Raw genomic sequence first — 13409 nt, forward strand, 5'->3', positions numbered from 1 at the left:
AAAATACATATTAAATGTAAATGTTTAAAAAGCTATTAGCTTTTTTGAAAAAGAGCTATGTTTTGAGTTTCACATGCATACAGTGCATTTCAATTATATTTTCTCTATATACCATTGACTTCTTAAAATTGCAAGAAAGGGTGAGAAAAGAGTGGGCCTTTTCATTTTGATCTAAGTTGACCTACATTTAGTGTTTTACATTGATTTTTATAACCTTAAATGGATATTGTTCATAAAAACATACTTTCACAAGTCCTAAATGAAAACAACAAAATGGTAGTAATTCTGAATTTCAATGGAATTAATGAATCAAATATTTTCATTTTATAAAGCTAGTCAACACAGTCTCCTTTCTTCCTTCCTTACATCCTTCCTTCCTTTTTATTTTTTCCAATACAGGGTTTCTCTGCATAGCCCTGTCTGTCCTGGAACTCCCTCTACAGACCAGGCTGGCTTCAGACTCAGAGATTCTTTTTTCTTTTGAGACAAGGTCTCCTGCAGCCCAGGGTGGTATGTGTTTCTGACTTCCCCTCCTCTGTCTCTTGAGTACCTACATTATAGGTCTGCACCACTGTACCTAGGGTGCAATTGATTTTAGATTTCACATTTAAAAACAAAACAAAACAAAAACCAACCAGCTTAAGCATACAAAATTGAATAATTATGGGAGTATGAACAGAATTTAATTTTAGGAACTTTTGCTTTTTTCTTTGTCTTTATTTGTTTGGTTTTTGGTTTTGTTTTATTTTTCCTGGTTTTTTGTTTGATTGTTTCTTTGTTTTTAATCTCTGAGACAAGCCTCAATATGTAGCTCAGATTGGTCTAGAACTCCCTATGTAGACATAGCTGACCTTGAACTTGGGTCCAGCAGCCTCAGCCTCCACAGCTGAGATATGTACACTACACTCAGCCTACCTTGTAGTGACTTGAGACAGGGTCTCCTGTACCATAGGATGCCCTCACACTAAATAACCAGAGATAACCTTGAGCATTTGATCCTCCTGCCTCTGATATTCCACATGAGTCTGGTGGCATGTGTGGACCACACAAACATAAACGTTGGCATGGTAGGTGTTTTGCCATCATTTCTCATTTTATTCAGGGTTGGTAGCTAAACTAGAGCTTTGTGCACATAGGCAATCCCTATGCTAAATGAGCTCCATCCGCACTCCTTCTTGAGCCAATGAGATTGCTCAGCAGGTAAAGAGTTGTTTGCCAAGCCTGACAACCTGACTTCAATCCATGTGCCTCACATAGTAAAAGGAAACTGGCTTTTGAAAGTTGTCCTGGGAGCTGCACAGAATGCTGTGACACAGAGGCACTCATCCACACACAATAACACATAAACATGGTATTAGAGGAGTAGTTTTCTTTTTAATCCATGTAAGAACAGCAGTGCGCAATAGCATCGTTTATGTGCACATGCAATTAAACAAGAAACAAAGCTGTCTGGGTGAATGAACGGGACCAGGAGGAGGGTCAAGGGAAAGGGGAAAGGTCACATGTGTAAATACAGTCAGTGTACAGAACATACATTCGTGTAAAAACAGTCAATGTACCTGGCATACATGTGTGTACAGTCAACTTAGACAACGTACATGTGTGTAAATATTGTCATAGCACATGATGTACTTGTATGTAAATACCTTTACGAAAGCCATCTCTATGTACAATGAACATATGACAGTAAAATAATGTGCAGAAGAAGATGACAGATTGTTACATGGACAAGTAAGTGTGCTGCAGCCTAGTCAGTTTCCCAATTATGTTACTTTCTTGACAAAGAAAATCCAGGAGGAACAGTCTCTGGAGCTAAAACGCCATCCGGATACTTTGAAACAACTTCTGTTACATAGTAACTCCTGCGCTGCCACCCGGTGCCATACTGAGATCGTCTGCTTTCACTCTTCTTCTGGTAGAAGAAACAAAATCAGAGATTTTTTTTTTTCTATTTGGAGGCAGGGGAGGAATAAACACAGTATAGTAAGAACTGCTATCTTATATATCAATTTACCTTTGCTTAATTTTTATTTATTATTTTAAGTTATTTTTAATTTGTATTTTATGTGTGTAGGTGCTTTGCCTGAATGTAGGTCTGTGCATGTGTGCGCAGTGCCCGTGGAAGCCAGAGGAGGACATTAAATCCCCTGGGAGTTAAGTTACAGGTGGCTATAAGCCCTCTGGGGTATTCTCAAAAGCAACCATATCCTGAGCCAGCTCCCCAGCCCCTACAAGTGCTAATTTAGGAAGCAGCAATACCCTGATTCTTAGAAGGTACTGCCATATTGGGAGTTTTCTTTCTTTCTTTTTTCTTTCTTTCTTTCTTTCTTTCTTTCTTTCTTTCTAAAATTATTATAATTTATTTAGATTACATTCTGATTGTTATCCCCTCACTTGTATCTTCCGGTTCCCCCCCTCCCTCCCTCTTTTGTCCTATTCCCTTCCCCTAGACCTCCTCCCCCACCATATGACTACAGCCTATCAGGTCTCATATGGATAGCCTGCTTTCCCTTCCTCTGTGTGCTGAGCAGACTCCCCACCAAGGGGAAGTGATTAAGTTGGAGGCACCAGAGTTCATGGTTTCTCAGAAAAGTGGGAATAATGCTACCTCAAGACCCAGCCAGTCTCTTCCAATTGATGAGCTCCAAGCCAGTGAGAATCCCTGTCTCAAAGGAGATGGACAGGATTCCTGAACATGACACTCACGGTTCTCCTCCATCCTCCATATGTACATGTAGGAATGTGCATGTACACTCACTTACACATACATGCACACATACATACACGTCACACATGTCCACAGACTCATTTTAAAAGTTTTTTTTTTTTTCTTTTCTTACATCTAAATAAGATACAGCAGTCATCTGGCTGGGCATTGGTACACACCTTTAACCTCGTACATGGGAGGCAAAGGCAGACAGATCTCTGTGAGTTTGAGGCCTTCCTGGTCTATTGAGTGAGTTCAGGACAGCCAGGGCTATCTATGTAGAGACATAGTCTCAATCACAAGGAAAAGGAGGAGGAGAAAGAAGAGGAAGAGGAGGAGGAGGAAGGAAAGAAGAGTTGTGAAAATTCAGCTGTTTCTTAGTACTCAAAGCCCTTTCTCTTTATTGTATCAGTACAGCTCATCTGTCTCTTTTAAAAAGTCACTCTTTAAACTTAATAATCTTGATTGCTCCACTATCTATCTCAGTTATTTCTTGTAATGGTTTTAGTGTTAGATTTCTGGTTTTATCTGTTTACCTGTTTTAATCATCGAAAACAGATATTTAATGCAGAAAGTTATCAGTATGAAAGTGTTAATTTAATAAATTATACTTGGAAATTTTTTTTTAAAAAAGAAAATGTTAATTGTTCTTAACTTACTTTACTTTTATTTGTGAGTGTGTGTGTGTGTGTGTGTGTGTGTGTGTGTGTTTACGTGTTTGGGGGGTGTGATCCACTTGATGCAGATGCAGGGAAGGGAGCTCAGGTCTGGAAACAGCACCCACTGCTTTCATGCCCAAGCCTCTTCTCCAGCCCCTACAGGTGTCAGTTTTGAATGTTTTATTCGCTAGGCAACATTATCTTTATGTATCTTCTATTTTCAAAACAGTTGCCTTTATCTTTTACATATGAATGTATCGTGGGTATGTGCACATGCATGGAAGTCAGAGGACAACTGTGGAGGTCTGTTCCGTCCTTCTACAGCATGGGTCCCAGGGTGGATCCCTGGCCGTCAGGTAAGACAGCACATGTCTTTACTCATCACCTCATCTTGACACAGAAAGTGTGCAGATAAACTCTGTCTTGAAACGTAGACGGTGCCTGCCCAGGGACACGAGGACCCAATAATATAAGGAGATGTTCTGCCCCGGAACCTGGAAAGGGTCTTTGTATTTGTTTGTCTGGACTGAGTTTAACTATTTCACTATGTAGCCCAGGATAGCTTCAAACTTTCAATGACCTACCTAGCATTATTGTGGGGGGGGGGGAGGGGGGACAGGTCTCTCTATGTTGCCAGCTGTCTTGGAACTCACTGTGTAGACCAGGCTGTCTTCATTTATACTCAGAGATCCATTTGTCTCTGCTTCCTGAGTGCTGGGATTAAAGGTGTGTGACACCATGCCTGCCTTTGTTCTCCTTCTTTCTTTCTTTTTTTTAAAATTCTTTTGAGATATATCATTTGTAGCCAAGGCTGGCCTCTACTTCCTTATGTACCTGAAGCTGACCTTGAACTATAGATTCCCCCTGTCTATACCTGCCAATTTTGGGATTACAGGCCGGTGGCACTACCATGTCCAACAGGAAGAGATTTTTATAGACTAAATAGTCAATTACTAAATCCTTCTGTAAAATCGGAAATTAAAAGCTGAGTGCAGCACACATTATACCTTTATTTCCAGCCACAGTAGACACAGAGGTGGGATCAACATAAATATAAGGTCAGTCTAAACAATGAGGTAAAGGTCAGCCTGGACTACACATGGAGACCCTGTCTGAAATAAGGTTAAAAGCAACATGACAAGCAAACAGAAGACTGAAACATTCAAATTTAATTTAGAAAGATGACTAATAGCCATGTAAAAGTTTCCATTTGTGACCTGCTTGTATGCATCTATTGTAGGGGCAGAAGACAACTTGAGGAAATCTGTTCTCTCCTTCTGCCTTGTGGGTGTTAAGAGTTTAAACTCAGAGTCACCAGCATGGCAGCAGGTGCCTTTATCTGCTGAGCCATCTCACTGGTCCACTGATAGCCATTTACAGGGCATATAAACAGATCAGACTAGGCTGCAAAAGAATGAACTGACAAGTCACGAGATGCTGAAAAGCACGTAATCGTGTGGATGTGCTTGTTTTAGGATGTAGGCTTGTTAGCACTTAAATCCCCATGCTCACATCCAGCCCAAAGAGAGAGAAAAAAGCAAGGCTAAGGTGAGAGGCTGGGGTGCCCATGGCATAGATACAGCAAGGGACGTGGGCAAGGGTGGACAGGCTGGAGGGGAATCAGGTGGGATTCAGGCCATCTGATGACTCGTTTTCTCTGTGATGTAACATATGACACTAGATATTAAAAAAAAATGGTAAGAAGTGGAAATTTTAAGGGAGCAGAAAAGGTAAGAAATAGTTCTTGTGGAGGGTAAAGTGGCAGTTTGACCGGAAAGGCAACAGCTTTCCAACCCCAACAGACTGGAGATGTAGTTAAGTGTTTCAAATTGACTCTGTGGAATTCTCCACCTGCAGTAGCATTCCACATGTCTGTGCCCAGTACTAACACAGTTCGCCTGGTTTCAATAGGTGACTAATTTTTAAAATGACTAAGACATTTAGGCACTGGGCACAATGTTGTATACCCATGTTTCTGGCAGGAGCCAGAACCCACAAGCTGAGGCTGAGGCAGGGTCACCACTCAAATCCAGGAATTCAAGGTCAGTTGGGCAACAAAGAAAAGAAACACAGAGAAAGGTACAGCGGGTGGTGCGAGTCTGTAAACTGCGCTTGGGGACCAAAGTACTGGGAAGATAGGGACTGGAGAATCAAAGGTTCAAGGACACCCTAGGCTATATAGTGAGTATGTGACCTTTGAGTATGAGACCAGCCAGGAGACACAGACACACACACACACACACACACACACACACACACATACACATAGACACACATACACACACATATACATACACATACACACACACATACACACACACACACACACAAACACACACCAAAGCAAAGTGAGAAATAATAGGCTAGGAGTGGTAGCTCTGTGAATTTAAGGCAAACTGGTTCTACACAGTAAGATCAGAGGGACAAGAAAGGGGAGGGAAACACGCCTTGTAAAGAGTTGTTACCATTTCCTTTAACAGTAGGTATTTTTGTGAATACGGATAAAAATCTAAAGAAATAAAGTAGAATGTGACGAAAAGCTTTAAAAATCTAACAAAATATTTTGTGCCGTGGTGATGGGTGGTACACGTCTGTAATCTCTGTGCTTGAGAGAGGGAGGCAGGATGATCAGGAGTTCAAAGCCAGCCTGAATTGCTTGAAACCTTGTTTGTTGTTTGAAACCTTGCTTTAAAAAAATAGTAATAAGGCGCTGGAGAGATGGCTCAGCAGTTAAGAGCACTGGCTGCTCTTCTAGATGGTTGGGGTTTAATCCCAGCATCCACATGGCAGCTCACAATTGTTTGTAACTCCAGTTCGAGGGCATCAGACACCCTCACACTGACATGTGGGCAGGCAACATACCAATGTATATAAAACAAAAATTTTTTACAATAGTAAAATCAGAGCTGGAGAAATGACGCAGCCATAGGAGCATGTGTTCCTCTTTAGAAGGGACTGAGTTTGGCTCCCAGTATCCACAACAGGAGACTCACAACCTTGCCTTTAGATTGAGTTCCAGCTCGTGTACACAAACCCATAGTTTAACACACACACACACACACACACACACACACACACACACACACACACCCACCTGTAACTACAAATAAAAATTAGGGGCTGTAGAAATGGCTCTGCAGAGGTAGCTAAAAGCACGGGCTGAGTTCAATTCTCAGCATCCGCCTGGTGGCTCACAAGCAGTTGTAACTCCAGGCACATGCTCTGACCCTCTGAGCCATCATCTCTCCAGCCTCCATATGAGACCTCATTTAATTGAAAAACAACAACAGCAACAACAATAACAACCCCAAAAGACAAAACTTGGGGATTTCACTTGGTGACCCAGTACTTTGTCTGTTAAGCACAGGTTCTGGCTCCAAGAGAGATGGCAGGAGTAAAAGGAGATGAACTGAGCATATGGCACAGTTGAACATTTACCTAGCATGCCGAGGCCCTGGTTTCCAAACATAGCACAACACCACGCACACACACACACACACACACACACACACGCACGCACGCACACATGCACAGGTAAGAAAAGTAGAAGTGATGGATGGCGTGATACACAGCTGCTGAACAAAGACAGCAGAAATACTCTTCTCCAAGAACCCCTAACTGGAGAAGAAGCAATCCACCTAAGTAGAGTTTCTGCCTGAGGGACAGTGGACACACCGGTTTAGAAAGGAATTCTGTGCCGAAGGTGGAGCTGGAGTTCAGTAAACGCAGGAGAAGAATGGAATGAGGAAGGCTGTGACAAATGCAGGCAGTGGTGGTGGGATGGGGGCAGCAGCTTAGTCAGGGGAGTCCAAATACCACCATTTTCATTGCTATTTTGTTATTCTGAGAAGGGTCTCACTAGCTAGACCAGGCCGGCCTGGACACCTCTGAGAACCACCTGCCCAGTGCTGGGATGGAAGAGTGCACGAGCTAGCTTGGAACAATACCATGACCATTTGAAGAGGCGCATAAGAGAAGAAACAGAATGAAGAGCACACTTTAACCTTAACGTTGCATCTCAGGAAGCTCAGGCTGACCCTGGACTACAAATCTTCCTGCCTCTGCCTCAGGAGTGCTGGGATCCTAGATGTAGTCTACCCAACCTGGTTTGAAAGCATATTTTAAATGTTAAGGGTACTGAGAATAATTTATTCCTTATATTTTATATTTATTTGCTTGGTTTTTTTTTAAGTTATTTTGATGCAGGTTCTCATGTAGCCCAGGTTGGCCTTGATCTTCTTATCCCTATTGTCCAAGTACTGAGATTACATGTATAGGCTACTACGGTTGACTTAGAAGCACATTTTGATTGATAAGCAAGGTGGATGAGAATTATTTGCTTATAGGCATGGCCTCCTGTAGCCCAGGCTGGTCCTAGTCGTCTTAGTTTACCTCCCAGGTGCCAGGACTAGAGATGTGTGCCATGGCATCTGGCTGACAAGAAAGCAGCTTAAAAATACTAAAAAGCACTTTTACCAAGAAATTCTTTTCACAGCCACTATCTCTGAGAAGGGAAAAATGGGACATAGAGTAGGGTGGGGGACTTTTGCTTTTTATAATACATATATATTCTTAGAAATACATTTTATGGGGCTGGAGAGGTCATGGCTCAACAGCTAAGAGCACTGTCTGCTCTTCCAGAAGTCCTGAGTTCACTTCCAAGCCACCACAACCAGACCTCATGTATATAAAATAAATAAATCGAAGAAGAAACAGGAGAAGAAGGAGGAAAAGAAAGAAAAAGAAAGATATTTTATACCACTGTGATGTGTCACACTTTTCACTGAAGACTCTGCGTTAATTGGCCCGTGGCTACTCAGTGAATGCTTCTCAGAGAAAACGTAACTGAAAGAAGGAAGCCACTGGAATCGAGCGCCCCACCTCTCTAGCCTCTCACACTACCTCAAAGAGCATCCCTGCTCTTGCCTTCCTACAGGCTAACTCACTTAGAGCAACGGGTGATGCTGAGGTATTCTGTGAGGAAAACAAATGCTGAACACAGCACATTTAAATGGGTCAGTTTTAAAGCGTAGCACTCGTGCTGGGGGTCAGTAAGGAACACAGGAGGAGCTGGCAACATGAACAGAAGATAGTGAGCACTCTAGTACATGAGCTGAAAGTCTCAACCCCAGTGGCTAATCTGCAGCAGCTGTGGAGGCCATTTATTTACCTTATCAACCCTTTTGCCTTCCTAACTAGATCCTGCCCGAGTCACATGACCATATGTTCTGTCATCTAAAGCATGCATAAAATGTGGAGAAATGAAAAGGAAGGTTTCGACTTTGTCTCTGCTGCCTGCGTTCACGGAGCCTGTCTTCACCCAACTGTCCACATGTTTTTGTTACAAACTATACAGACACTGTGACAGCTTAGATCGCTGAGAATAGTCCTGAGACCCAAGGTGGGACTTGTGATCGGTTCTGGCTGAGCAGGACCATTGGACGTTATCTTTGTGTTTATCTTACGTGGGCTCTTATAATAATGACTGGATTCCAACAGGTGACGTTTGTGTACTTGATGTAGGGCTAGTAATGTAAACACGGAGGAAATGGGTGCTGTAACACGAGCAGACTGTAGAGCCACCAGCCTGCTTTTAGAAAGGACCCTTGCTATTAACAGGCTTATGTCGGTTTGATTCAAATTTCCCTTTGGTTCGTCAACTTGGGAATCTGGGGCAGACTCTCCCTTAACTTTGACAAGGCAAATTGCACTGCTTTATCAAGCTTACTTACTGCCCTGATTTTTATGGTAGGGCATTTGTGTAGCAAGCCAAGCCAAAGAGGTGGTTAAGGAAGGACTTTGTGTTTTTCAGGGCATCTTCTTTGTGTATACGAGGATTCTCTTGCTACTGTGAAAAGCCCCCCCCCCCTCACCCTTTGCCTTTGTTATTTATGGAGGAATGCTGGGAAGAAATCTGCAACTCCTTCACTCCTCCTAAACACATTCTCCTGCAGTCTTACAAGGTGAGGCCCATACACACACCAAAGGACCTGGCTTAAGCTTACTCAATCCTTTGAAAGCCCATTTCAGTCGCTCCTCATTAGCTTTTCAGGAGCCTCCTACTGTACTTTTCTAGGTTCCTCTAACCAAACATACTTGTCATAGATATGTGCACAGAAGCCGTGGCTTTCTGTCCCTTCCCCTGATAACTGTTTATTCCTGACTTGCTCTTTCTTCATTTCCTCTCTAAGGCTTTCACTGGGTTTGAAAAGCACATATTAAACAATGGACATAGCAACCATTCTTTACACCAAATGAATAGGCCTATAAAACCTACAGTCACAGACAAACTGAATAAGCTAATTTAGCAAGTGCCTGTGTGCCTTTACCAGCTAGGGGTATCTCTATAGTATTTTTTTTTTCTCAAGACATATTTTAAACGAGCCAAAAAGCTAAAAGTAATTACAAAGGGATGTCAAATCTTTTTTTTTTTTTTTTGGAGGGGGTATGAAATGACTTACTCTTGGACATCATTTGGGACTAGTAGAAGCTAGCAGTGTAGTAAGCAATATTGCTGGAGGTGTGCTGGGAAACCCAGTTGCCTTTTTAGTGAATGTGAAACCACAAAGGGGGTGAGCAGAGAGGCTGGAAAGCTGTGTTGCTGTTGATATCACTAAGTCCGTTCTATACATTAAGCTTGACATACTAAGTCTGTTCTGCCATCGTTAAGGAGTCTGATTAAAATGACAAAATGCTTTCAAGCCTGCTCTGGTCTAAAGAGGAAATGCGCTTGTTCCGGCCAGCCTTTAGAGCATCCAGAGTTTTCTGAATACATATTTAGAGATACTTTGATAATCACCTCCTCCCGGTGTCTGGTTTTCTTTAAATTGTTAAAATTCTTGAGCACACACACCTTATTAGCTTCATAGAACAATCACTCAGACTCAACAGCCATCAGCATCTTCCCGTTACCTATCCCATTTTCCTCCGTAACTGTAAAAGCGATTTCCTAATGCCATGTCCTTTCACTCTTCCATGCACGGTGCGCCTCTTACATCACTGTAAGCCACGATCCCATTACAAGCCAGGACTAACGGTGTATGACTGAATACAGGGGAAGGATGTGTCCCGAAATACCTCAGGGGAAGGGCACCCGGGAGTGAAGCGAAACGCATCTCCTGCGAAAGCAGTTGTGTCTGTACAGTTTTCTTCTCCTGGGAAGACTAACTGAAGAAAAGAGAAATAAGAACAATTAAAAAAAATTAAAACCTACCATGGTGTCTGGGGAACATGACAGCATCAACTTTACAGCAAAACTGTCCTGCGGTTGTTTGTTATTTGTTTATGTGAAATCAAGCTGTAAACGAACTACAGGGGGTCACAGGCACATAGGTACAATCGCACCATCATCCCACACTAGGGTGAAGACCTCAGCGGTGACGCCCTCCTGGGCAAGTATCGCCCACAGCGTACTTAGGATTTCTCCTCTTCTTTAGGGAGTTAGTGGCAGTTGTCTTACGAGAACATTGTTCAGGATAGTCTTCTGTACTTTATAGAAAATTAGAAATCTAATTTTTGTATTTTGGATTGAGTGTATAGGCGGTAAAGAAGGACCCTGCTAATATGTAACTTTTTTTCCCCCTTTTGTATGGAAAAGGATGTGAACAACCTCAGAGCAATCAAACTTCTAATTAGATGCAGTATCTGAGTTTTCAGCCATAGACACACCATCTCATCTAGCCAAAGAAACATGTCATCACATCTGTGGTGATAGATGTGACTATTATCATAGGTCTGTTGAAACTTGACCCTGTAGCTTTATGTGTCAGCAAACTTACAACTGATGTGTCTTTAGAAAAAAAATTTTTTAAACTATACATACCTTTTTACATTTGTGCCTTCATAAACTCCGTAATGATAAAAAATCAAAACCAAAACCAACCAAACAAACAAACAAAACCTTCCTTGTATAGAGATGGCAGCCAGTGGACGAGTTTTATCACTTCACTTTGTCACGTTACGATTGTGGCACAGCACTAACTCAATTCATACTGCCCTCCTCCAATCAGCAACACCCATCTCTCTCATCTCTCTAGACAAACCTATTTGGATTTTGCAATTTACCCAAAAAACCTAGATTTATTTATCGACCAACATTCTCACTTCTATTTACTTGTAAGGACAACGGACAATAGTTTCGAGATGGGTTTTCTTAGAAAAGTAATTGTAAAATATATACCAATATTTTAAAGTGCAGCAACTTAGAAAAAATGCTCAAATAGTATCCCACAATGAGACAGCTACTGTAATTCAGAAATTCTATATATTTTTAGTACTATTAAGTGTAAATATACCTAAGTTATTCTTAGTATAGGCAGTCATAATTAGCGACCCATAATTGCAAATAAACAAGTTACCCGGGCCAGTTGTTTCAAAGACCTACCTGGTCTCTGTTCGCTGATAAAAAGAAGACTCATCGCGAAAATGAAAAATAGCAAAAAGGGCTGAAATCTCATTTTGCTTCTTTGCTTCCTTCTTTTCTTCCTTTTTCTTTATTTTTTTTTCTTTCTTTCTTTCTTTTTTTTTTTTTTTTTTACACACAAGTGAACAATAGCTCTCCAAGTGAAGAAATCTTCTGTAAATAACCTGGGCTGTATCTGTCCAGCTCACTCCACATCCTACAGACAGACTGCAGAGGGCTGCCAGCGGCTTTTTCCAGAAAAGGTTAATGATCACATCAGACAAGGTTACTGGTGCACTGGGCTGTGGTCAGAGCTCCCGAGCCTCGAGCCCCTCCTCCACTCCTCTGTGCTTCTCCGCTGTCACTCCCCTTTATTTCCATAAGCAAATATTGGTGAAATGGACCATTCAGGCGTGCTGTAACTTCAGTGGGAAGTCTCCTCCGCAAAGCTCCGAGGAGAGTGACTCGAATCCAATCTGTTTATGAAGAAGTATGTAAAACGAGGCAAGGCCTACCTCCTCCTCTCTGTATTTACATCTGTTTAAACTTTGCATTGCCCATATTGGTCCCACATGCAGAAACTAGTGGAAACGGCAGGAAGTTTCCCTTTTGTCCTCCTGCAGAAAGAATGCTGGGGCTCTAACTTAAGACTCCCAAATGCTTTGTGCCAAACTCTGTATTGGAAGGATTTTCTCTTTGCCAAACCTCCTACAAAGTAGTGCCTATTTATATTAAATGGCTTAATGTGTGTGTGTTCCCAGCATCAGAGACTCCTGGAGTTTAGAACGCTCAGAAATAAATCTGTGAAGTGTTTATTTTTTTATTTAAGTGCAATTTAAGAAGTAATGGAGATCATTTTCACCTGCCAGCATCTAAAAGTTTTCAAATGGGGCTCTGTTGTAAATTTGCATGTAGTGGAATGTCAGGTAAATATCACGGGCATGGAGACCAGATTATAGATGGAGAAAGAAGTCTCCAAACAAAGTCAGAAGAGCCAAAAGGAGCCTAATTTTGTTTTGCACATGTGCATGTGAAGAGCTCCCGTCTAAGGGCTTTCTTACTTGTAATAAAAAGCTGTTGTATATGAAAATATTGTAATTATTCCAAGCCAGAAGAACATGTAGCTATACTCTGAAATATAAGTAGACCCAAGATATCAAACCTAAAGCACATATAAGTGATTGTGAATTATCAGGAATTTTGTTATATTGGGTATCTTTAGAGTCAGGTGGTGGGCACACACAACTTTGAGCTTCTTAAGGTTTGAAACACATAAATTATTTTGATTTCATAAATCAGTCTACAAAATGCCATGCCTGCCTAGTTATGCATTGCAATTTATACAGAATATGTTTTTAATTCTTTAAAATATTTTAAAATTTTATTTAAGGCCAAATGTGGTGGCACACACCTGTATTCCCAGTACTCAGTAGGCAGAGGCAGGGAGATCTCTGTGAATTCCAAGCCAGCCTGGTCTCCACAATGTGTTCCAGTACAGCCAGAGCTATATAACAGCATTAACAGCATGACCATGTCTAATATATATATATATATATATATATATATATATATATATATATGTACATATATATGATAGATATAGATGGATAGATAGATAGATAGATAGATAGATAGATAGATA

General features: G+C 41.4%; 1 protein-coding gene across 2 annotated transcripts; it reads right to left on the bottom strand.

The window, feature by feature from the left end:
- Positions 1 to 1630: 1630 nt before the first annotated feature.
- Apela (apelin receptor early endogenous ligand) lies at positions 1631 to 11839 on the bottom strand. Of its 2 annotated transcripts, none has more exons than XM_051169667.1 (3): positions 11750 to 11839; positions 10444 to 10533; positions 1631 to 1909 (listed from the first exon to the last, which is right to left on the bottom strand). In XM_051169667.1, exons 1-2 carry the CDS (start codon positions 11820 to 11822, stop codon positions 10445 to 10447), a joined length of 162 nt encoding a protein of 53 aa, XP_051025624.1. In that variant the 5' UTR covers positions 11823 to 11839; the 3' UTR covers positions 1631 to 1909; position 10444. The 2 variants fall into 2 exon arrangements, with proteins under 2 accessions (XP_051025624.1, XP_051025623.1); XM_051169666.1 differs by having other exon boundaries at positions 1631 to 1912.
- Positions 11840 to 13409: the final 1570 nt, after the last annotated feature.

The sequence above is a fragment of the Acomys russatus genome, chromosome 27 (genome assembly GCF_903995435.1).
Source record: "Acomys russatus chromosome 27, mAcoRus1.1, whole genome shotgun sequence".
NCBI classification, from domain to species: Eukaryota; Metazoa; Chordata; class Mammalia; order Rodentia; family Muridae; genus Acomys; species Acomys russatus.

Coding starts and splice junctions, on each gene's coding strand:
- Apela (XM_051169667.1), bottom strand. CDS start 11,822: ATGAGATTTCAGCCCTTTTTGCTATTTTTCATTTTCGCGATGAGTCTT. Junction 10,534..11,749: donor TATCAGCGAACAGAGACCAG/GTAGGTCTTTGA, acceptor TCTTTTCTTCAG/TTAGTCTTCCCAGGAGAAGA.